This window comes from Dendrobates tinctorius, unplaced genomic scaffold (genome assembly GCF_039654945.1).
Source record: "Dendrobates tinctorius isolate UK_male_01 unplaced genomic scaffold, ASM3965494v1 ptg000177l, whole genome shotgun sequence".
NCBI classification, from domain to species: Eukaryota; Metazoa; Chordata; class Amphibia; order Anura; family Dendrobatidae; genus Dendrobates; species Dendrobates tinctorius.
This window is the reverse complement of record NW_027361844.1, coordinates 7580925-7605040: the sequence shown is the minus strand read 5'-3', so window position 1 is coordinate 7605040 and position 24116 is coordinate 7580925. Positions and strand designations below refer to the sequence as shown.

Genomic DNA, 24116 nt, shown 5'->3' with positions numbered 1-24116 from the left:
CATGTGATGACGTTGGTCTCGCGTTACTATAGCGATCTCGCGAGACTACGTCATCACAGGACCTTGCCGCAAGGCATTATTGGGAACGCTGAGGCCGGGATGGCAGCGCGGGACGTCGGAAGGTAAATATACCCCGATTTTTTATTCTTTTTTTACAGGGGTATGGTACCCAGGGCCTGGAGGACAGTCTCCTCTCCTCCACACCGTGGGTACCAACCGCACGAGACGCTTAACTTCGCGCATGATGGGCATAGCCACATGCAGGAAGTAAGCGATTCTCATGCATTCCTATGGGTGCGGAATCGCGGCAATTCTTTGCGATTCCGCACAAAAGAATGAGCATGCTGCGATCTTTTTCCGCGATGCGCAGCATTAGCACAGCATGTGCGGAATGCCATAGGATCGCATGGGGGGCATTCTGTACACGATTTTTAAATGTTTTCGCGCCGAAAATTGCGGCAAAAACGCTTCAAAATCGCATCGTGGGCACATAGCCTGAATGTTTTTTGAGGCTTCACTCATGAAGATTACAGAAAAATTGAGAGCAGCTGTTGACATTTTGGAAATCACAGTCAGGACTGCATTCCCCCATGAAAAATCGCTACAAATACTCAATGGTGTGCACAAGCTCAGGAAGGAGCAGGATTCCGTCTGAGTGGCGTTAACCCTTCGCACACCACAGGCGGCCGCACAGAAGGTTTCCCGCCCCCTTCCTTCCCCCCCGCTTTGTTCAGCTTCCAGCAGCCCCCTCTTCAGTCCCATGCAATGAGGCGCTGCGAAGAAAAACAAAAGCTCCCATTGGCTGGCGCCCCAGCACGACGCCCCGCCCACACTTACTCTGCCTCGGGTTTGTGAATGGAGGGTCCAGCACGCTGATTAGTATAGTGGGCGGGGACACGGAGTTCGGCGGAGGCCCCGCCCCTTCCTATAAGGAGAGCGGCGCCGGCCGCGGCACTGGAGTGACTTACGTGCGGACGGAACAGAGGCAGCGCGGACACTTGTTGCTGCCCAGCGGGCGCTGACTGGACTCGGAGCCGCTGCACGGCGCGGCTTCCCTCCGGACTGCTCCATTACTCTGGCGCCTCCTCCTGACAGACACTTGTTGCCCGGGACCCGTGCACGATGCGGAGTGCGGGGCGGCTGCTGAGCGCGCTCTCCCTGCTGCTGCTGGCGGTCTCCCTGCCGCCCGGCTCCGCAGCCCAGCCGCACCACGGGGAGAAGGGCATCTCCGCCCCGGACCACGGCTTCTGCCAGCCCATCTCCATCCCCCTGTGCACGGACATCGCCTACAACCAGACCATCATGCCCAACCTGCTGGGCCACACCAACCAGGAGGACGCCGGGCTGGAGGTGCACCAGTTCTACCCGCTGGTGAAGGTGCAGTGCTCGCCCGAGCTGCGCTTCTTCCTGTGCTCCATGTACGCGCCGGTGTGCACGGTGCTGGAGAACGCCATCCCCCCGTGCCGCTCGCTGTGTGAACGGGCCCGACAAGGCTGCGAGGCCCTGATGAACAAGTTCGGCTTCCAGTGGCCGGAGAGACTGCGCTGCGAGTACTTCCCCGTGCACGGGGCCGGCGAGATCTGCGTGGGGCAGAACACATCGGACACCCCGGCCGGTCCCACCGCCAACCCCACGCCGTACCTGCCCGAGCTGCTCACCTTCCAGCCGCACTCCCCGCACCGGGACTTCATGTGCCCGCGCCAGCTGAAGGTGCCGCCCTACCTGGGCTACCGCTTCCTTGGGGAGAAGGACTGCGGCGCCCCCTGCGAGCCCGGCCGCTCCAACGGCCTCATGTACTTCAAGGAGGAGGAGGTGCGCTTCGCCCGGCTGTGGGTGGGCATCTGGGCCATCCTGTGCGGCATCTCCACGCTCTTCACCGTGCTCACCTACCTGGTGGACATGCGGCGCTTCAGCTACCCGGAGCGGCCCATCATCTTCCTGTCCGGCTGCTACTTCATGGTGGCGGTGGCGTACGCCGCGGGCTTCCTGCTGGAGGAGCGGGCCGTGTGCCTGGAGCGCTTCTCGGAGGACACGTACCGCACGGTGGCCCAGGGCACCAAGAAGGAGGGCTGCACCATCCTCTTCATGATCCTCTACTTCTTCGGCATGGCCAGCTCCATCTGGTGGGTCATTCTGTCCCTCACCTGGTTCCTGGCCGCTGGCATGAAATGGGGCCACGAAGCCATAGAAGCCAACTCCCAGTACTTCCACTTGGCCGCCTGGGCCGTGCCTGCTGTGAAGACCATCACCATCCTGGCCATGGGCCGGGTGGACGGCGACCTGCTGAGCGGGGTGTGCTACGTGGGCATCAGCAGCGTGCAGTCCCTCCGCGGCTTCGTGCTGGCACCGCTCTTCGTCTACCTGTTTATCGGCACGTCCTTCCTGCTGGCCGGCTTCGTGTCCCTGTTCCGCATCCGCACCATCATGAAGCACGATGGCACCAAGACTGAGAAGCTGGAGAAGCTGATGGTGCGGATAGGGGTGTTCAGCGTGCTGTACACGGTGCCCGCCACCATAGTGCTGGCCTGCTACTTCTACGAGCAGGCGTTCCGCGAGACTTGGGAGAAGACGTGGCTGCTGCAGACGTGCAAGAGCTACGCCATCCCATGCCCTGGCCAGCACTTCTCCCCCATGAGCCCGGACTTCACCGTCTTCATGATCAAGTACCTGATGACCATGATCGTTGGCATCACCTCCAGCTTCTGGATCTGGTCCGGGAAGACCCTGCAGTCATGGCGCAAGTTCTACCACAGACTCAGCAGCAGTGGTGGGAAGGGGGAGACCGCAGTATGAGCCCCCCAACCGGGACTGCTGGGGGCACGGACTCCTTATTGCACATGGCTCTGGCTCCAGGACTGGTCCCCTCTACCCCGCCTCATAAGTTATAGTAACTTGGACTATGCACCCTGTGCCTGGAGCCATCACTGACTGCCCTGGAACCCCCTCCAATACGCTATTGTGCCCCGTTATCAGCTGTTCCAGGACTGACTGCTGCCCAGGAACCCCCTCCAATACACTATTGCTCCCCGTTAACAGCTGTCCCAGGACTGACTGCTGCCCAGGAACCCCCTCCGATACACTATTGCTCCCCGTTATCAGCTGTCCCAGGACTGACTGCTACCCAGGAACCCCCTCCAATACACTATTGCTCCCCGTTATCAACTGTCCCAGGACTGACTGCTACCCAGGAACCCCCTCCAATACACTATTGCTCCCCATTATCAGCTGTCCCAGGACTGACTGCTACCCAGGAACCCCCTCCAATACACTATTGCTCCCCGTTATCAGCTGTCCCAGGACTGACTGCTACCCAGGAACCCCCTCCAATACACTATTGCTCCCCGTTATCAGCTGTTCATGACTGACTGCTGCCCAGGAACCCCCCCCCAATACACTATTGCTCTGTTATCAGCTGTTCATGACTGACTGCCTAGGAACCCCCCCCCAATACACTATTGCTCCCCGTTATCAGCTGTTCCGGACTGACTGCTGCCCAGGAACCCCCTCCAATACACTATTGCTCTGTTATCAGCTGTCCCTGGACTGACTACCCAGGAACCCCCTCCAATACACTATTGCTCCCCGTTATCAGCTGTTCCAGGACTGACTGCTGCCCAGGAACCCCCTCCAATACACTATTGCTCTGTTATCAGCTGTCCCTGGACTGACTACCCAGGAACCCCCCCCAATACACTATTGCTCCCCGTTATCAGCTGTTCTGGACTGACTGCTGCCCAGGAACCCCCTCCAATACACTATTGCTCCCCGTTATCAGCTGTTCCAGGACTGACTGCTGCCCAGGAACCCCCTCCAATACACTATTGCTCCCCGTTATCAGCTATTCATGACTGCTGCCCAGGAACCCCCTCCAATACACTATTGCTCTGTTATCAGCTGTCCCTGGACTGACTGCCCAGGAACCCCCTCCAATACACTATTGCTCCCTGTTATCAGCTGTTCCAGGACTGACTGCTGCCCAGGAACCCTCCTCATCTGCTGGCCCCTGCCCTATTTTTTTTTTTTTTTTAGCTTTGTACAACATATGCAGTTTTTTTTTTTTAAGCTTTTGTATAAGGTGGTGGTGTGAGAACTGCAGATCCCAGCATGCCCTAACAGCCTGTAGTTGCCAGTGCATGCTGGGATTTGTAGTTGAGCAATCACTTTAGTACTGGAGTGGAAATTGCCATTTACTCAGCTGGTGGACAGGGTGGACCATGTTTACTCAGCAAATCAGGCCTGGAGGACCCCCAATCTCCAGGCGCTGCTTGCAGACACTTAATTACAGTTCCAGTGACTGAAGTGTCACCTCTAGGACAGCTGGGCAAATAACAAGGAGTCTCCACCAAAAGGTGCTAAGTCAACAAGGTCTCCCCACGCTCCGCAGTGTGGTGCTGAGGCTACTGTACGACTATCCTTAAATGACCACAATACAACCGCTCATATCTGTATGTTTTTAATTTGGGAAAGGCAAAATCCTCATGGCTTTTATTTTTTTTTTTGCTAGTGGAGTAAGCACTCTTGGGAGGGAAATGGTTAAAGGTTCCTGTGTTGGGGGGGGCAGCAACACATTCCTCATACAAGGCGCTGGCTATCTGCTCCAGCTGCAAATGGGGTAAAAGCATTTCCTTTGTAGACAAATGCCAAATGGTTTCTCGGATTCCTCTGCCACCCAGGACTTGGGGAGGGGGGAGGATTTGGGGCTTTAACAATAATCTTGCTATATTCAGGCATTTTTAAAGTGAGTTTTGTATGTGTAGAAACTTGTAAATGGTCTTACAGCACTATAGTTACCGCTCTTTATGGGTGTCCCTGCCTGAGTAGGGGGTAATGGTGAGGACACCTCTGTCTGTGTCCCACCGGTGTACAGTGCCTGGATCCAGTCTGTAATGGGGGCTGCAGCCCTGGTCCAGTCACTGCTATGGCAGGTACAACCCTTCTTTATTTTCATGTGTATCGTCATTTTCGGATCCAGATGAAATGTCCATTTATTTTTCTACGCCCGGGAATATAACAGATGCTGCATACCCTGTATATTTTACAGTCCAATACAATGGACGACCTTAAGAGACTATTTTCTAAATGATTTTTGTAGTAATGTGCATGTAAGCAATCGACAGATGAAGACTACATTGTTATATATATATTTTTTGTAAATAACTACCTTTTTTTGTACGAAGATATATATGTATTTATACATTTCTAAGCCTCACTCTTATCGTGTACAGAACACTAAATAAAGCCTGCTTTTAGGTATCTTTGTTAGCATGTTAATGGGAAGTTATGTGCCCATGGGAGGGTGAAATATAGAAATGCCGCCTCGCTTCAAGGGATCGCATATATCTGCAGAGGGGGCAGCACGCGCCACAACATAGTCTTATAGCAGAACCCAAGAAGAGCAAATACGCTGTAGTAAGTGAATACATAGTAATGGTGCATGTGAATAACATGGGGCACTTGGTTAAAAAAAAAAAGTCATCCCACTGCGGCCAGGTGTACACCCTGTGGTGGGACAGTTATCATGGTTTTGATAAAACCCAAGTGCCGCATGTTATTTCAACGGCTGCGGCATAGAGATTGGCCGGCCTGTGATCAGATCTGGTATTCAGTGGTTTTCATCAAGCATGCAGATAGCTTTTAACATGGACAATATTTCTATATTGTATGTTAAACATTTTTTTTTTTTTTAATCCGCTGTCTTGGGACCCATGTTTAATGGAAAACATACTGAATGGCAGATCTCCTGAACACACTTTGAGCTTCCAGCTATGTAGGTCATAAGCAGCTGACTTCTGGCTTTTAGTATTTGTGTAATATAATGGTTTTAATACTATTATTTTTATCACTGGGATCACTTCTGGTTACTGGGGGATCCCTGACTGTCATTTCCCTTCTGCATTTATCATTGGTGCCTCCCCCCTTCTGCTGTCCTGTCTCCCACACGTATCCTGTAGCGAGTGGCTTACTGTGTTGCCCAGTACTGTATACTATTAATAATCCATGCAGCGGTGTCATACATTAGTGTATCATTGTATAAAATATACACATTGTTTTATGGGCACACCATTTATCTGTAAGCAGTGTATATGTCAATCCAGAGCATCCTCCGCTATCATATACACATTGCTTCTTCTATATACTGTAAATAATCGGGGTGCCCATAAAATCTGCTTTCTTGCCCATGGCCAATTGTAGCCATCCTCGCCACTCTAGAGTCCTAGAATAGTTTTGAAAGATGAGGCCGATGGTTTTTCATATCTGTTATTTCCCCCACCCTAAGGTTTTGTGCTTGACATCAGTCCATCGTTGCCCCATCTGCTATGAATTAAGCAGAATGCTGAAACCCAGGGGAACGTCTTCAGCCAAAATGTAAATCTGAAATAATGGACATTAGTGTGTGCGGCTCATATCTAGAAATGTTGGTATTTCACATAAAAGACCGCTCCACCCTAGAAGTACACGTCCTTTATTAGGTTGTTGCTGCAGATGTTTTCCATTTGGATCAGGCGTACATTAGATCGACACCGCTTACGTCGTCCTCTCTGAAGGCCGGCTGTGTTGGTGCGGTTCTGCTCTCTTCTGCATACTCCGACTCTTCAGCTACAGCAAATGATTTTTTTTGGGGGGGGTTATTGCTACATATAGCACAAGCGATCGGATGATCGCAGCTTCAAGCCCCCTAAGGGGCTAGCAAAATCAGTAATGTATTAAAAAAAAAAAAATCTCCCTCCTTTCCCCTCAGGGAAAATAAAGATATAAAAAAATGCACACATTTGGTATTGCCAAGTTCATAAAAGTCATATCTATCAAAATATAACAACAATTAGCCCGATTGGTAAACCCCGTAAACAAAGACAAAAATGTTTTTTTGGGGGTCAAAATTCTACAAAAAATGCTGTAACCAACTTTTAAAAAGTCACATCTATCCCAAAATGGTACTAATAAAAAGGTTGTCTCGCCCCTCAAAAAATAAGCTATCATACCACTGGACAAAACTTAAAAATGTTACAGGTCTTGGAAAATGGTGACATAACGCTAAAAATCTTTTTTTGCTAACTTCAGATCTTTTTTGAACCTCTCTCTGACATTAGACATACTATTCTGTCCATGTTGCCTGGGACTTAATTCCCATGGACGGAATAGTGCGTCATACGTGATCATCCGCGCTCACGGTGGGAGCACGGCTGATTGCAGCCGGGTGTCAGCTGATTCTTATAGCTGACACCCGGTACTATGTGCCAGGAGCGGTCTCTAACCCCCGGAACCCTGCGATCATACATGATTGCAGCATTCCGGAGCCGGCAGAGGGGCTGACAGCCCTTCTGCCTTTGGATCGGACACCACGCGGCGTGACGCGGGGTCCCAATCGCTGCCATGGAGACCCGATGTCATGATAACATCTGTGTCTTGAGACCTGAGAGACTTCCTGTCACGCGCAGTGATGATCAGGAAGTCTCTAAGGTCAGTGTAAAATCCATGCTGTGCTGACAGCTTCTATAGCATGCAGATCTGAGTCCCATAGTGGGACAAGGTGTAAAAGTAAGAATGAAATAAAAGAAAAAATGAAAATAATTAGAATTTATTTTTTTAAATATTTTTACATCATTAAATCAATGTTTGAATAAAAAAATGTAAGCAATGAAAGTACACATTTGGTATAGCAATGTACGTGACGACCCAACCTATAATACTATCCCACTAGTTAACCCCTTTAGTGAACACTAGGGTGACCGGATCTCATATGGGGGGGGGAAAATGTCAGAATCTTGTTCGTCTGGACCCCACAAAACGATTCCCCTTTCCAGATATTGAGAGAGCCAAAATTTGAGCTCTATCAAACGACGTTAACTCGTGCCGCTCGTCGCTCAAAGTTTGAAAAAATCCAAATTGCGGTATTTTAAGATTTAGGTATTTTGCATAGTCTGTTAGACTATAAAGAATGTGACAACAACATTGCAGAAATAGCCCTGACCAAATTTTCAAACCATTTGTGGTATTTGAATGCAGAGTTGGTGGGAGTATCGTTTTTTGATCCCACCATTACAGACAATGAAAAGTTGTTAATGGCTAATAAATTGCTCAGTAGCACAGATGAACCATCAGAGCACGCTAACCTACATGAGTTGATAATTTTACACAGTTATCTAATCTATTCTAGAGCTTTTGTTAAAGTAGTTTTTGAAACGTCAGAATATAATGCTCGGCATTTGCTTACAACTTGCAGGACATATTGCTTTTGTTCTTCATCTTTTGTCAGAAGGTCGTTAAAGTCGGTTACTTCCTACCTCTTTTAATTTTTCTTTCCTAACTTTTGGATTTACAACCCTAGCGTGCTCTGATGGTTCATCTGTGCTACTGAGCAATTTATTAGCCATTAACAACTTTTCATTGTCTGTAATGGTGGGATCAAAAAACGATAATCCCACCAACTCTGCATTCAAATACCACAAATGGTTCGAAAATTTGGTCAGGGCTATTTCTGCAATGTTGTTGTCACATTCTTTATAGTCTAACAGACTATGCAAAATACCTAAATCTTAAAATACCTCAATTTGGATTTTTTCAAACTTTGAGCGACGAGCGGCACGGGTTAACGTCGTTTGATCGAGCTCAAATTTTGGCTATCTCAATATCTGGAAAGGGGAATCGTTTTGTGGGGTCCAGACGGACAAAATTCCGACATCGACTTTTTGCGGTCACCCTAGTGAACACCCTTAAAAAAAGGTGCAAAAAAAAAAAAAAAAAGCTTTATCATACCGCCAAACAAAAAGTGGAATAAGATGCGAGCAAAAAGACGGATATAAATAAACATGGTGCCACTGAAAACGTCATCTTGTCCCGCAAAAAGCAAGCCGCCATATAGCTCCATCACCGTAAAAATAAAAAAGCTATAGCTCTCAGAATAAAGCAGTGCAAAGATTATTTTTTATATAAAACTAGCTGAAGAGCCCGGCGTTGCCTGGGCATAGTAACCAACTGTGGTTATAACAAATTATAATGATTATATTGCACATAAAAACATTTCACATCATATATTCAACACTACAGATTTGCAACACAAATTAACTAAACGATTACCCAAGTATTGATAGTATTTTATTTTCAATTCATTCAAGAGCCTTTTGATAAACAACATGTGTATCTAACCCTATCCTGTGTGATAGTCTGCTGAGCTGTGTATCCAATCCTATTGTGTGTTACTGACTGCTCAGCCGTGTATCTAATCCTATCCTGTGTGATACTGACTGCTGAGCCGTGTATCTAATCCTATCCTGTGTGATACTGACTGCTGAGCCGTGTATCTAATACTATCCTGTGTGATACTGACTGCTGAGCTGTGTATCTAATACTATTCTGTGTGATACTGACTGCTGAGCTGTGTATCTAATCCTATCCTGTGTGATACTGACTACTGAGCCATGTGTCTAATCCTCCTGTGTGATACTCACTGCTGAGCCGTGTATCTAATCCTATTCTGTGTGATACTGTCTGCTGAGCCGTGTATCTAATCCTATTCTGTGTGATACTGTCTGCTGAGCCGTGTATCTAATACTTTTCTGGGTGATACTGTGTGCTGAGCTGCGTATCTAATCCTATCCTGTGTGATACTCACTGCTGAGCTGTGTCTAATCCTCTCCTGTGTGATACTGACTGCTGAGCTGTGTATCTAATCTTATCCTGTGTGATACTGACTGCTGAGCTGTGTATCTAATTCTATCCTGTGTGATACTGGGCTCCCCCTGCAGTCTGTGTCAGAGGGTGGTCTGTGTTGGCACGGTAACAAATTGTGTAATTTCCAGCTTTACAGAAGGACGATAACACCATAGAAGTTATAAGAATAGGCAAAATTGTTTGGTGAATTGGAACGAGCGGGGTTAAAATTTCACCTCACAACATAGCCTATGACGCTCTCGGGGTCCAGACGGGTGACTGTGCAAAATTTCTGGCTCTAGCTGCGACGGTGCGGATGCCAATCCCGGGCATACACACATATATACACACACATTGAGCTTTATATATTAGTTTTTATTGTATAAAAGCGCCAAAACATAAAAAATACAAATGAGGTATCGCTGTCATTGTACTGACCCGAAGAATAAAACTGCTTTATCAATTTTATCACATGTGGAAAAGGGTGACCCCCCCAAAAAAAAAAAAAGAAATTCATGAAATGCTGGTTTTTGTTCATTCTGTGTCCCAAAAATGGTAATAAAACGCGATTAAAAAAAAGTCATGTGCCCGAAAATAGTGCCAATAAAATGTCAACTCGTCCCGCAAAAAACAAGACCTCACATGACCATGGGTCAAAATATGGAAAAATTATAGCTCTCAAAATGTGGTGATGCAAAAACTATCTTTTGCAAAAGCGTGTGATAGCTGTCAAACATTAAAACCCGCTGTAAATAGTAAATCAAACCCCCCTTTATCACCCCCTTAGTTAATAAAATAAATAAAAGTATTTATTTCCGTTTTCCCCATTAGGGTTAGGGGTGTGTTGGGGTTAGTGTTGGAGTTAGAATTGGGGGGTTTCCACTGTTTAGGCACATCACAGGGTCTCCAAATGCAACATGGCGTCTGATCTTAATTCCAGCCAAAATTGCATTGAAAATTCAAACAGTGCTCCTTCCCTTCCCAGCTCTGCCATGCGCCCATTTGCCCCCACCTATAGGGTTTCAGCATACTCAGGACAAATTGCACAACAACTTTTGAGGTCCCACTTATCCTGTTACCCTTGGGAAAATAAAAAATTAGGGGTGAAAAGATCATTTTTGTGAAAAAAAAAACGATTTTTTTTTTTTAATTATAACGGCTCTACATGATAAACTTCTGTGAAGCACTTGGGGGTTCAAAGTGGTCACCACACTTCTAGATAAGTTCCTTAGGGGGTCTACTTTCCAAAATGGTTTAACTTTTGGGGGCATTTCCACTGTTTAGGCACATCAGGGGCTCTCCAAATGTGACACGGTGTCCGATCTCCATTCCAGGGAATTTTGCATTGAAAATTCAAACGGCGCTCCTTCCCTTCTCAACTCTGTCATGCGCCCAAACAGTGGTTCCCCCACATATGGGGTATCAGCGTACTCGGGGCAAATTGTACAACTTTTGGGGTCCAATTTCTCCTGTTACCCTTGGTAAAATGCTAATTATGCAAATTGTCTCTTCAGAGAGGAAGAGGACTCGAACTCTAGTGCCACCTATTGGAGGTAGCAATCCTAGAAGTCACGGGGTCTTTCTCTGGTATCACACAATCAACAGAGCAAGCGAAGAGTGAACAATTCCAAGACCTTTATTCAGGCAAAAATACGAAAAGGTCCATATTCAGTCCACCACACAAAGGATAAGATAGTCCAGAATGAGAATGCAGTCCAGTATCAGGACAAAATGTCCAGGGAAACGAGAATCCAAACTCTAGCACCAGTGGATAAAAAATGGGTCCTTCTCTCTGAAATGCAGCCTTTTCACCATCTTGTCTCTACTGGAACTGACTTGTCCAGCTGCCGTTCTTCCCCCCACCCCCTTCCTTGTCCAGGGGTAGTCAAACAAGTTGCCTCCCAGAAGAGAACAAAGGGCCTTAGGGATTAATGCACTACAGGGGGTCATCAAGAGACAGATACAGTGAGGCTGTAGACTTACAATGTAATAAGAAAAACACTATGAAAATAACTGGAATTGTTAAAAATAGGAATATACAAAAAATGACATCCATATAACATATCACACCATCACAACCTCTCCCCCCCCCCCCCCCCCCCATAATAAGTGAGCACGCCATGAGGTCTACACAGACCTCTGGCTTGCTCACTTTAGTCCACATTGCTCAGTTATTTATAGTTCCTTGTACAGTGGCAGGGGTAAAATAAAAACAAATTTGGATCTGAAGTAAATTTTTGTTGTGAAAAAAAGTTAAGTTTATTTTCCTTAAAACATTCCAAAAATTCCTGTGGAGCACCTGAAGGGTTAATAAACTTCTTGAATGTGGTTTTGGGTATCTTGAGGGGTGCAGATATTAGAATGGTGTCACATTTGGGTATTTTCTGTCATATAGACCCCTCAAAGTGACTTCAAATGTGATGTGGGCCCTAAAATAAAAAAAAAATGGTGTTGTAAAAATGAGAAATCGCTGGTCAACTTTTAACCCTTATAATTTCCTAACAAAAAAAATGTTGGTTCGAAAATTGTGCTGATGTAAAGTAAACGTGAGAAATTTTATTTATTAACTATTTTGTGTGCCGTATCTCTATTTTAAGGGCATGAAAATTCAAAGTTAGAAAATTGTGAAATTTTAGACATTTTTGCCAAATTTGTTATTTTTTTCACAAACACAAGTTATATCAAAGAAATTGTACCACTATCATGAACTACGATATGTCCGAGAAAACACTGTCAGAATCACCGGGATCCATGGAAGCGTTCCAGAGTTATTACCTCATAAAGGGACAGTGGTCAGAATTGTAAAAAGTGGCCCGGACATTAACATGCAAACCACCCTCGGGGGTTAATCACTAAAATAGTAAAAAAATGGACATGTTTGGTATCGCATTAATTGTATTGATGATGAGAATCATATTGCATTATAGAATGCTGTAGATACGCCCGCTGCCTTTCAGGGCTTATCTATAGTGGCCAAAACAGCTGACAGGTTCACTTAAACCCCTTTCTGTCATGTGACGTACTATCCCGTCCATGTGCCATGGGACTTAATTCCCAGGGACGGGATAGTACGTCACAGCGATCAGCGGCGCCCACATGGTGAGCGCCGGGGGTCAGCTGATTATCACAGCTGACACCCAGCACAATGTGTCAGGGGCGGTCACGGACCGCCCCCGACACGTTAACCCCTTGTACACCGCGATCAAACACGATCACGGTGTATCGGGGGTTAAAGGGAAGCATCGGCAGGGAGGGGGCTCCCTCCGTGCTTCCCTGAGCCCCCCACAGCAGCGCAATATGCAGCGCTGCTGCGGGGGGCTCCATCCCTGCAGGTCCCCGACTCCAAGATGGCGATGGGGGCCTGCAGGGAGCCGGCTTCCTCATGCCTGCAAAGCGCAGGCAAGGAGGAAGCCTTGTGCAGTGCCTGTGACAGATCGCTGATCTGTCACAGTGATCTGTGATGTGACAGATCAGTGATGTCCCACCTGGGACAATGTAATAAAGTTAAAAAAAAAAAAGTGTAAAAATAATTTTTTAAAAATCGCTAAATAAATTTAAAAAAAAAAAAAATTCCCTAATTCATTTTTTGGAAATAAAAAAAAAAAACAATAAAAGTACACATATTTGGTATCGCTGCATCCGTAACAACCCGCCCTATAAAACTGTCCCATTAGTTAACCCCTTTAGCGAACCCCTTAAAAAATAAAAATTAAAAACGAAGCAAAAAAATGATTTATCATACCACCAAACAAAAACTGCAATAATGCGCGATCAAAAAGACGCATATAAATATCCATGGTACCGCTGAAAATGTAATCTTGTCCCGCAAAAAACGAGCCGCCATACAGCGTCATCAGTGAAAAAATAAAAAAGTTATAGCTCGCAGAATAAAGCGATGCAAAAATAATTATTTTTTATATAAAATTGTTTTCATTGCATAAAAGTGCCAAAACATAAAAAAAAGACCTAATGAGGTATCGCTGTAACCGTACTGACCCGAAGAATAAAAGGGTTTTATCAATTTTACCGCACGCGGAACGGTGTAAACGCACCCCCCCAAAAGAAATTCATGAAACGCTGGTTTTTGTTCATTCTGCGTCCCAAAATCGGAATAAAAAGCGATCAAAAGATGTCACATGCCCGAAAATGGTACCAATAAAAAACGTCAACTCGTCCCGCAAAAAATAAGACCTCACATGACTCAGTGGGTCAAAATATGGAAAAATTATAGCTCTCAATATGTGGTGATGTAAAAACTATTTTTACAATAAAAAGCGTCTTTTAGCGTGCGACAGCTGCCAAACATAAAAACCGCCATAAATAGTAAATCAAACCCCCCGTTATCACCCCCTTAGTTAGGGAAAAATAATAAAATTAAAAAAATGTATTTATTTCCATTTTCCAGTTAGGGCTGAGATTAGGATTAGGGTTGTGTTGGGGTTCGGGTTGGAGTTATAGTTGGGGGTTTCCACTGTTTGGGCACATCAGGGGCTCTCCAAATGCAACATGCCGTCTGATCTCAATTCCAGCCAATTCTGCGTTGAAAAAGTTAAATGGTTCTCCTTCCCTTCCAAGCTCTGCCATGTGCCCAAACAGTGTTTTACCCCCACATATAGGGTATCAGCATACTCAGGACAAATTGCAAAACAACTTTTGGGGTCCAATTTCTCCTGTTACCCTTAGGAAAATAAAAAATTGGGGGCAAAAATATCATTTTTGTGGAAAAAAAATGATTTTTTTATTTTCATGCCAGGGCGTTATAAACTTCCGTGAAGCACTTGGGAGTTCAAAGCGCTTACCACACATTATGTAAGTTCCGTGGGGGGTTTAGTTTCCAAAATGGGGTCACTTGTGGGGAGTTTCAATAGTTTAGGTACATCAGAGGCTCTCCAAATGCACATGACACCTGCAGAACATTCCATCAAAGTCTGCATTCCAAAACGTCACTACTTCCCTTCCAAGCCCCGAGGTGTGCCCATACAGTAGTTTTCTCCCACATATGAGGTATCAGCGTATTCAGGACAAATTGGACAACAACTTTTGGGGTCTAATTTCTCCTGGTACCCTTGGAAAAATAAAAAAATGGGGACTAAAAGATCATGTTTGTTGAAGAAATACGATTTTTTTTATTTTCACGCCTGGTCGTTATAAACTTCTGTGAAGCACTGGGGGGGTTCAAAGTGCTCACCACACATCTAGATAAGATCCTTAGGGGGTCTAGTTTCCAAAATGGGGCCTCTTGTGGGGGGTTTCCACTGTTTAGGTGCATCAGGGGCGCTCCAAAAGCAACATGACACCCGCAGACCATTCCATCAAAGTCTGCATTACAAAACATCACTACTTCCCTTCCGAGCCCCGACGTGTGCCCATCCAGTAGTTTTCTCCCACATATGGGGTATCAGCATACTCAGGAAAAATTGGACAACAACTTTTAGGGTCCAAATTCTCCTGATACCCTTGGGAAAATAAAAAAATTGGTGACTAAAAGATTATGTTTGTGGAAAAAATACGATTTTATTTTCACGCCCGGACGTTATAAACTTCTGTGAAGCACTGGGGGATTCAAAGTGCTCACCACACATCTAGATAAGTTCCTTGGGGGGGTCTAGTTTCCAAAATGGTGTAATTTGTGGGGGGGTTTCACTGTTTTGGTACATCAGGGGCTTTCCAAACGCGACATGGTGTCCGATCTCAATTCCAGCCAAAAACGTCAAATGGCGCTGCTTCCCTTCCGAGCTCTGCCATGCGCCCAAATAGTATTTTACCCCCACATGTGGGGTATCAGCGTACTCAGGACAAATTGCACAATAACTTTTAGGGTCCTGTTACCCTTGGAAAAATAAGAATTGAGGGTGAAAAGATCATTTTTGTAGAAAAAATATGATTTTTTAATTGTACGTTATAAACTTCTGTGAAGCCCTTGGGGGTTCAAAGTTCTCACCACACATATAGATAAGTTCCTTGGGGGGTCTAGTTTCCAAAATGGGGTCACTTGTGGGGGGTTTCCACTGTTTAGGTACATCAGGGGCTCTCCAAACGTGACATGGCGTCCGATCTGAATTCTAGCCAATTTTGCATTAAAAAAGTCAAACGGCGCTCCTCCCTTCTGAGCTCTTCCATGCGCCGAAACAGTGGTTCCCCCCCACATATCAGGTATCAGCGTACTCAGGACAAATTGCACAGTAACTTTTCCAGTCCAATTTCTCCTTTTACCCTTGGTAAAATAAAAAAAATTGAACCTGAAGTATTTTTTTGTGAAAAAAAGTTAAATGTTCATTTTTTTTAAATATTCAAAAAATTCCTGTGAAGCACCTGAAGGGTTAATAAACTTCTTGAATGTGGTTTTGAGCACCTTAAGGGGTAGTATGGTGTCACTTTTGGGTATTTTCTATCATATAGACCCCTCAAAGTGGCTTCAAATGTGATGTGGTCCGTAAAAATAAAATGGTGTTGCAAAAAAGAGAAATCGCTGGTCAACTTTTAACCCTTATAACTTCCTAAGAAAAAAAAATATGGGTTCCAAAATCGTGCTGATGTAAAGTAAACATGTGGGAATTGTTACTTATTAAGTTTTTTGTGTGCCGTATCTCTGTGATTTAAGGGCATAAAAATTCAAATTTGGAAAAATGCGAAATTTTCAAAATTTTCGCCAAATTTCCGTTTTTTTCACAAATAAACGCAAGTTATATGAATGAAATTTTACCACTAGCATGAAGTACAATATGTCACGAGAAAACATTGTCAGAATCACCAGGATCCATAGAAGCGTTCCAGAGTTATTACCTCATAAAGGGACAGTGGTCAGAATTGTAAAAATTGGCCCGGTCATGAACGTGCAAACCACCCTGGGGGGTTAAGGGGTTAAGCGAAATGTGCAAGCGTTTGTTTTTTTTTTTCTCTTCCCCACCCCACAACCTTTGCCTAAACTGGTCCTTTCTGTTATTACATGAGTTTGCTAATATCTGTAAACTTGGTTCTGTATGATAAATGGTTCCAATGAAAACCTCTGATCTCTCATCTCAATATGCTGCTTCCATGTATAAAATACTGTTTGAGTCATTCGGGAAGTGTCCTTATCATTAAGTGCTTGTTTGCACAACATATTTTTGTTGCATAAAAAATGCAGCATTTTACAGTCCCAGCAAAGTGAATCTCATTCACAAGGTACTTTTTATTTTTTCCTTGCAGATTTAAATCATGTTTTTTTTTTTTGTTTTGTTTTTGAAGTGGCAAAAAAAAAGAAAAATCTTGTATGTGGGAGCATAACCTAAATGTTGCAGTCCTGATTAACTCCTTTCTTCTAGGCTAGTATCCACTCATGGCCTTCATCAAATATGACGTATGTGCCAGTACCATGTCATACCTGAATGTGCCCAGTGCAGCGCAGTCCTGCGCCTACAGCCACCATTGCACTGACAATTGCACAGCATTGCAGTTGGACATGGTGCAGTCAATGACACGTGTGCAAAGTTTGGTGGTGGCTCTTGTGATGTACTATCTCAACTGCTACCTGTCCATCTGCAAAACCGTTCTTGCATCTCACTACTTGTAAATGGGGCATACAAATTTGACTGAATTTATTGATTCCAGATGCTTGTCTAATGTGCACCTGACCTGTACAGCTGATGTCCAGTTGGCATCTTGATTGTGTCAATGGACTGATCATGTTGAAGGTGACAGTGTCTTACGCCTTCCTGTCCACTTGCCCTTCCTTCAGAATACAAGCCCACTCACCAACACAAAATATGCTCATGTTTTATACAGTGTAAAAAATAGCAGTTGCCTCAATGAGCGGGGACAACCTGCCTGTTATGCCTGGTGCCAAGCTCTGCCGGTACAGAGTGATCACAAACCGCTCCTGCCGGTGATTCAGCGGCTTCCGGTGACATCACTTCTACAGCGCAGCAGCTTCTTATCCGCTTTGCTCTGGTGATGGGTCATGACTGATGACGTCATGCTGATTGACGGCTAGCTCCCCGCTGCCTAATTGTGGGGAGCTGGTTGTCAGTCAGCATGATGTCAGCCATCACGCTCCATTGACAGGAGCCTGGAAGAAGGGCAGCTCTGTTGATGTGGAGCAAGTGAATCGCTGACCAGAACCTGTGGTGACCGCTTTGAACTGGCACCTGCTAGAACAGGCAGGTAGTTGGCACCCAGTTGCCTATTACTTTTAGTCCCATAATAAAAAAAAAATACATTTGTCCTGGACAAGTGTATAACATCACATGCAGAAGATTTATTGTAAGTTAACCAACTATGCTCCAACTACCTGAAAGGTGCATGTCAGTTCCGGGGGACCCACACCCCTCTTATTTAGAAGAATAAGTGAACAAATATTTCCAAAATGATAAAACACGGTGCGGCACCCCATTACATCTCCTCCCTCATTTATGTATATCAGCCTAACCGACCGCTGCGCTCTGCAAACGACTTTCGACTAACCTCTGCACTAATCCGCACCTCCCACTCCCGACTCCAAGACTTCTCCCACGCTGCGCCAATCCTCTGGAATGCTCTACCCCAAGAAATTAGGACCAGCCACAACTTGCATAGTTTTTGGCGCTCCCTCAAAACACACTTGTTCAGAGCAGCCTATCACATTCCCTAATAAGTTATTCTATGTGTAAGTGTGCGTGTGTAGCCCATTCACTATCTCTATCCCTCACTCCCTCAAGATGGCTGGACCATCATTGTAAATACATCATTGTAGATACACACCTGTACTTTGTATCTTCCCCACCTCATTGTAGATTGTAAGCTCTCACGAGCAGGGGCGTCTTATTGTGCTGTAATCATTGTATTATTGCTTAAGTTACTTTTGACTTGTTATGTTTGAAACTGTTAAATTGTAAAGCGCTGAGGAATATGTTGGCGCTATATAAATAAAGATTATTATTATTAATAAATACATAGGTGGCTACACTTATACCACAATGAAATCTGTGGGAATTAGTAAAGCTCTGCAAACAGCATGTTTCATGTAAAAATTACTGTTGTAATGATACTCTACTGTCATTTGTTTCTGAAGATCTCTGCTGGGGGTAACCTCTGGACAATGAAATCTGCTGCACATAGGCTTTAGTTACACACTGGACATGAGGGAAGCACAAGCAGGTCGCTACAAGTGTATCTAGTAATGATTTTGATGCAGTGTTGTTATTTTTCTACAGCACATTAATGTAACCGGATTTGTCTCCAAATGTTTGCTACTCCATATGACAGCAGCATGATTCTACCAACCTATCACTTACTGGGCTTCTTGCTGCAGTTTTGATAAAATCCTATTTTTCTCTGCTGCAGATCTACAAGTTTTCTCAATGCTGAGCTCAGTATAATCCTGCCCACATCACTGATTGGCTGCATTCAGTGTACACTGTGCATAGCGAGAAAGCCAATAAGTGGTTGTGGCGGGGTTAAACCGAGATCTTCACTATAGAGAACTACATGGCAGCAAATTTACTTTGTCTTTTAATGATAATCTGTTGCTGCTATAACAGTGACCTTAGCAAGCAGCATAGCAAGTGACACATCATTGGAATAATTGTCTGCCTCTACATTATCTACATAATGGCTGTGCAATTGTAGCTTGAGAAGCTTCTCTCTATGTACTTTTATGGGACAGACCTGTCAATCAACTGGATTGGGGTGGGGACAGCACCAGAAGAGTCAGGTCTCTCCCTATAGTCCCCAGATGGAATTTCAAAATCACAGGATTTTGCTGCAATTGCAGATTCAGGTTTCTTGGGGCAGGTCCAATTAGCTTAGCACATCTAGATACTGGGATTTTTGTTTATGGTTATTGGCACATCTGCTCCACCTCCTTCAGGTTAAGGCCTCATTCAGACATCTGTTTTTCACATACGAGTTCTAGCTGTGTTTTTCCCGCATACCATAACTACCCATTATAAGCTATGGTGCTATTCGCATAGTGGTATTTATAGGAATTGTGTGCTCGCAAAAAAAACAGGCGCCGGACCTCTCTGATCTTTCCTGGCGCCTGCGCACTGCAGTACGCCTGCGCAGGAGCCGCGATGGGAAGGAAAGAAGAGGATGTCATCGTTAGAAGATGGGAGGCGCCGGACTGCGACACCCATCGGACCAAAACTGGACCCGGACCGCCCCTGAGTGAGTATAGTATAATTTGTTTTTCTTCACTTTCAAGTTACATGGGGGGGGGGGCTTACCTACTGCATTACAGAATGCTGTAGATAAGCCCCTGATGGAGGTGCCGGCAGCTGATAGTCAAAAAAATAGGTGACAGATTCCCTTTAAACATACCTTAGATATTTTGAAGCAGTCTTCCACTCATGCCACAAATTCTCAGTGGGAGGTGTGGACTTTGACCAGGTCATTCATGGATGTTTAAAGTCTACTTATCATTTAACAGTTTTTGTTATGTCATACCCCCTTACACATCTTGTAAATTGGTGGATGTCTGAGTCTTGAGACCCCCACTAATTGCTCAAAATTCTTCTCAGAAGCGATGTAGCACCCGCACTGAGTGATGTCTGGACCCATAAACTTTCTATTGAGCTCTTACAACACTGTGTGCATGGTGATGCTGAAGCTGAGCACTTTGGAACGGGGATGTGATTGAGGGTAGAACATTTAAAATTATATTATTTTTTACAGGTTTCCCCTAAACCACTCCAGTGTAGCTTTAGCAGTATGGGATTTACAGTTATTGTCCAATCTCTGCCAATAAAAAGCATCCCCACTGCATCCACCAACATGCTTCACCATGGGAATGGCGTCCTGGGGGTGATGGAAAATGTTGTGTTTGCACCACACATAGCAATTCTCATATGGAGCGCCAAATAAGACCGACAAGAAAAGGAACTGCCGGAAAGGCAAGGGGTAAGTAATGATGGTTTTATTATTTTTGCAAAGATCAAGCCTTTGAGCTATTAATGTTGAAAGGCGGACATCCCCTTTAAGGTCTATAAAGCGAATTAAATTCTTGCAATTCATTTGGTTTAACAATGTTTTCACTTTGGCACAGCTGGTGCAATGAGATCAAATTAGGCACTGGATACACACACTTAAAATATGCTTTATTGTCAGCTGCTAATTGAGAGCAGGATGTCATTTATTCTTCAGTTCCGATGTGTAGAGAATTCATCCGACTTTGTGGGAAAGTTTTCAGATATTGTTTAAAACTTGAAAGCATGCATAAATTAGTTATAAATTTGTAAGGGAAACTTCAAAGTAGAACTGCTCAACGTGCTCTGACATTACACACATGGCAATTCCCTAATAGTGTTATTATTGAGAACACTTCCCTTAGATGAACAGGCAGTATTGGTATTATTAATAGTTCTAACATGCCCTTCTGTCCATGGCCGTACAGTCACAGTGTGCACGATTAATAGGTAATTTGTAATTTCTGATTATTCATTTTATATTGAACAACTACTAATATTATTATTACTACACCTACCTCATATAGGGATAGGATGGGAATACAGCACGTTGGTCAATCAAAGGTTAATAAAACTGAAACTTCACTATTTAAAGGTGTATTCCCATCCTACCCTATATGAGGTAGGTGTAATAATAATATCAGCAAATGCCTCCAATTAGGAATGTAGTATAGTTTTTCTAATTTACTATGTCTAATACAATGTGTAGGGCATTGCAGTAGCTTCAGTATCCATGGTTTTGACCAATCAAAGTGACAGCTGTTAGTGGTCGTAACCATGGATGCCGAAGCTACTGCAATGTCCTGCACATGGGGTAAGTGACAAAGGGAATCAGAAGAACGATACTACATTTCTAATTAGATGTATTTTCTAATATTATTATTATTGCACCTACTACATATTGGGATAGGATCTTGGAGATGGCAATACCCCCTTTAAACAAGTAATAGTGAGGTTTTGCCTTTCTTAGGATATTATCTCTGTGTGTAGAATTATTATGCAACTAAATGAAAAACATAAATTTTCCATTTCAATTGTATATTTTCATGATACAATGAAAATAATAACCAAAAAACTAAAAATGTACAAAAATACATTTTTGACATTTCAAAAAATATCAGTGACCGCTACAGCCACCCTTCTTTCAATGACAGTCATAAGCCGTCCACCTTTTGAGGTTGTCAGTTTCGTAATCGGCTGACGATCAACTTTTTGGACAGCACCAATCACAGCCATCCAGACCCTTTTTAGAGAGCTGTACTGTATGCCTTCATCATAAATCTGCTTTTTAAGAAGGGCCCCACACATTGTCAGTAGGGTTTAAGTCAGGTGAGGAAGGGGCCAGGTCATTATTCTTCCATCTTTAAGGCTGTGTGCACACGCTGCGGATTTTGCTGCGGTTCCGCAGCGGTTTTGGCCGCTGCGGACCCGCAGCAGTTTCTGCTGCGGTGTACAGTACAATGATTCCCTATGGGAATCAAAAACCGCAGTGCAGATGGTGCGGAATTTTCCGCGCGGATTATCTGCGGTTTTCAATCCGCAGAAAGAATTGACATGTCAATTCTTTCTGCGGATTCTCCTGCGGTTTGCCATCTCCTCCATTGAGGAGATGAAAAACCGCAGGGCAAAACCGCAGAGCAATCCGCAGGTAAAACCGCAGGTCTTTTGACCTGCGGTTTCACCTGCGGATTGTACAAAATCCGCGCGGATGAATCCGCACCTTTTCCGCAGCGTGTGCACACAGCCTTAGGCCTTTGCTTGTAGCCGAGCAGTGGAGTCTTCAATGCTGCTATTGAACATTGTCCTACATAAAAATCATGGTTTTCTTGAATGATGCAAATTTTTTCCTATACCGCTGATGAAGAGAGTGTTTTCTAAACACGGGCAGTAGGCTTGGGAGTTCAGTTTGAGTCCATCTCAGCATGAAAAAGGTCCGACTGGCTCATCTTTAATAATACCAGCCCATAGCAGTGCCCACCTCCACCTTGCTGGCATTGATGTGAAGTGGAGGTGTGTGCCCATTGCTGATCCTACCACGAGCCCACCCATCTGGTCCGTTAAGAGACCCTCTTAACTCATCTCATGATTCTTCTCAACTCTTCGTCATTTCGTGTGCGTCTTTTTTCCTCCACGTTTTTTGTGGCTATGTTCACTATTTCCAGCAAAATGTTTGATGGTTCTGTGATTACGACCCAATATCTTAGCAATATCAAGAGTCCTGCTTCCCTCTATAAAACTTAAAGAAACACTCCAGAATTTTTTTTTTCACCCCTGGAGTTGTGCTTTAAATGGTAGCCCCCCCGATCCCCAGTCATGCACTCACCCTCCGCCATCTTCACTGTTTTTTGGCACTTCTCTATTCCCGTGGCACCATCTTGTGACTGCAGCTTCTGACTGGTCGGAAATAAGTAGCTACGTCACAAGTTCTCAATGCAAGTCTATGAGAGCCAGAACAAAGCCTTGAAATAAAGAGCACGTAAATTCGTCCTGACTTGACAAATGGATCCAATAGAAGAAAAAAAATGGTGTTTTCCAGCTCCTGTTAAAACAAAATCCTTTTATTGAAATATATTAAAACCACAAATTCATTATAATAGCATGTCATTCTCCGCAAGGAGAAATGATACTTCTTGGATATCGGTCAGACGCCTCTCTCACAGCCAAACCAGTTCTCACACTTTGCACTGACGAGGGGCAGTACCCCGAAACACAGTGTCTGCAAATTGAGATTCTGGCTTGGCTTTTATCCTAAGTCATGTAACAAGGCTCGTTAAAGGGTTGACATTGACTTTTAGGACTGCTACTTCCAATAGGTGGCACTAGAGTTCTAGTCCTCTTTCTCTCTGAAGAGACAATTTGCATAATTATTATAATAAGGATAATGGAGGCAAAATAGAGGTTTGATGAACAGGTGCTAGGCGTTTCCTTTGTCAAACCTGCTCTGTTACAAATGAACAAACACTATATACACATATAATTAATTTCAGGTGAATGGGGCGGCAGTCGATTTCCCAAGGTGTACAGGGAAGTGCCTGCACGAGTAATATCAAAACAATATTGATAAAATGTGTAAAAAATGAGAAAAGAAAAAACATCTGCTAATAGTGGAACATAGGAATATATTGATGCGGAAAAAACTGGGAAGGAATAAAGCGCAATAGGGTCTTATCTGATGATAATGGGGTGTCAAAAAAGGAGCATGCACTCACCTTGTTAGGTTGCTGAAAGCTGCTGCACAGATTGTCATCAGATAAGACCCTATTGCGCTTTATTCCTTCACAGCTTTTTCCTCATCTATATCACTCCTGGTGCAACAAGTGGGATTGTTCCAACCACACAGACCTTTGGTCCTGGGAACTCAGCAGTAGACGGCACCTCTTCAGATATTATTAACAACATAGATTATCTTCAAAATCGCTTATCCTCACCTGAGAGCCTTACAATACTGTCAATTGGAACCACCTCCACTATGAAACAGCATTGCTTCTGATATAGTATTCAGCGAAGAGAAAACTAATCTACTTAAAAAGAGCTTACACAAACTTG

The 24116-nt window shown here is 44.4% G+C and overlaps 1 protein-coding gene across 1 annotated transcript; it reads left to right on the top strand.

The window, feature by feature from the left end:
- The first annotated feature begins 917 nt into the window (after nt 1–917).
- Nucleotides 918–5253, top strand: FZD7 (frizzled class receptor 7). Its single transcript, XM_073551519.1, has one exon. It carries the CDS (start codon nt 1123–1125, stop codon nt 2791–2793), a length of 1671 nt encoding a protein of 556 aa, XP_073407620.1. The 5' UTR covers nt 918–1122; the 3' UTR covers nt 2794–5253.
- The last annotated feature ends 18863 nt before the right edge of the window (nt 5254–24116 follow it).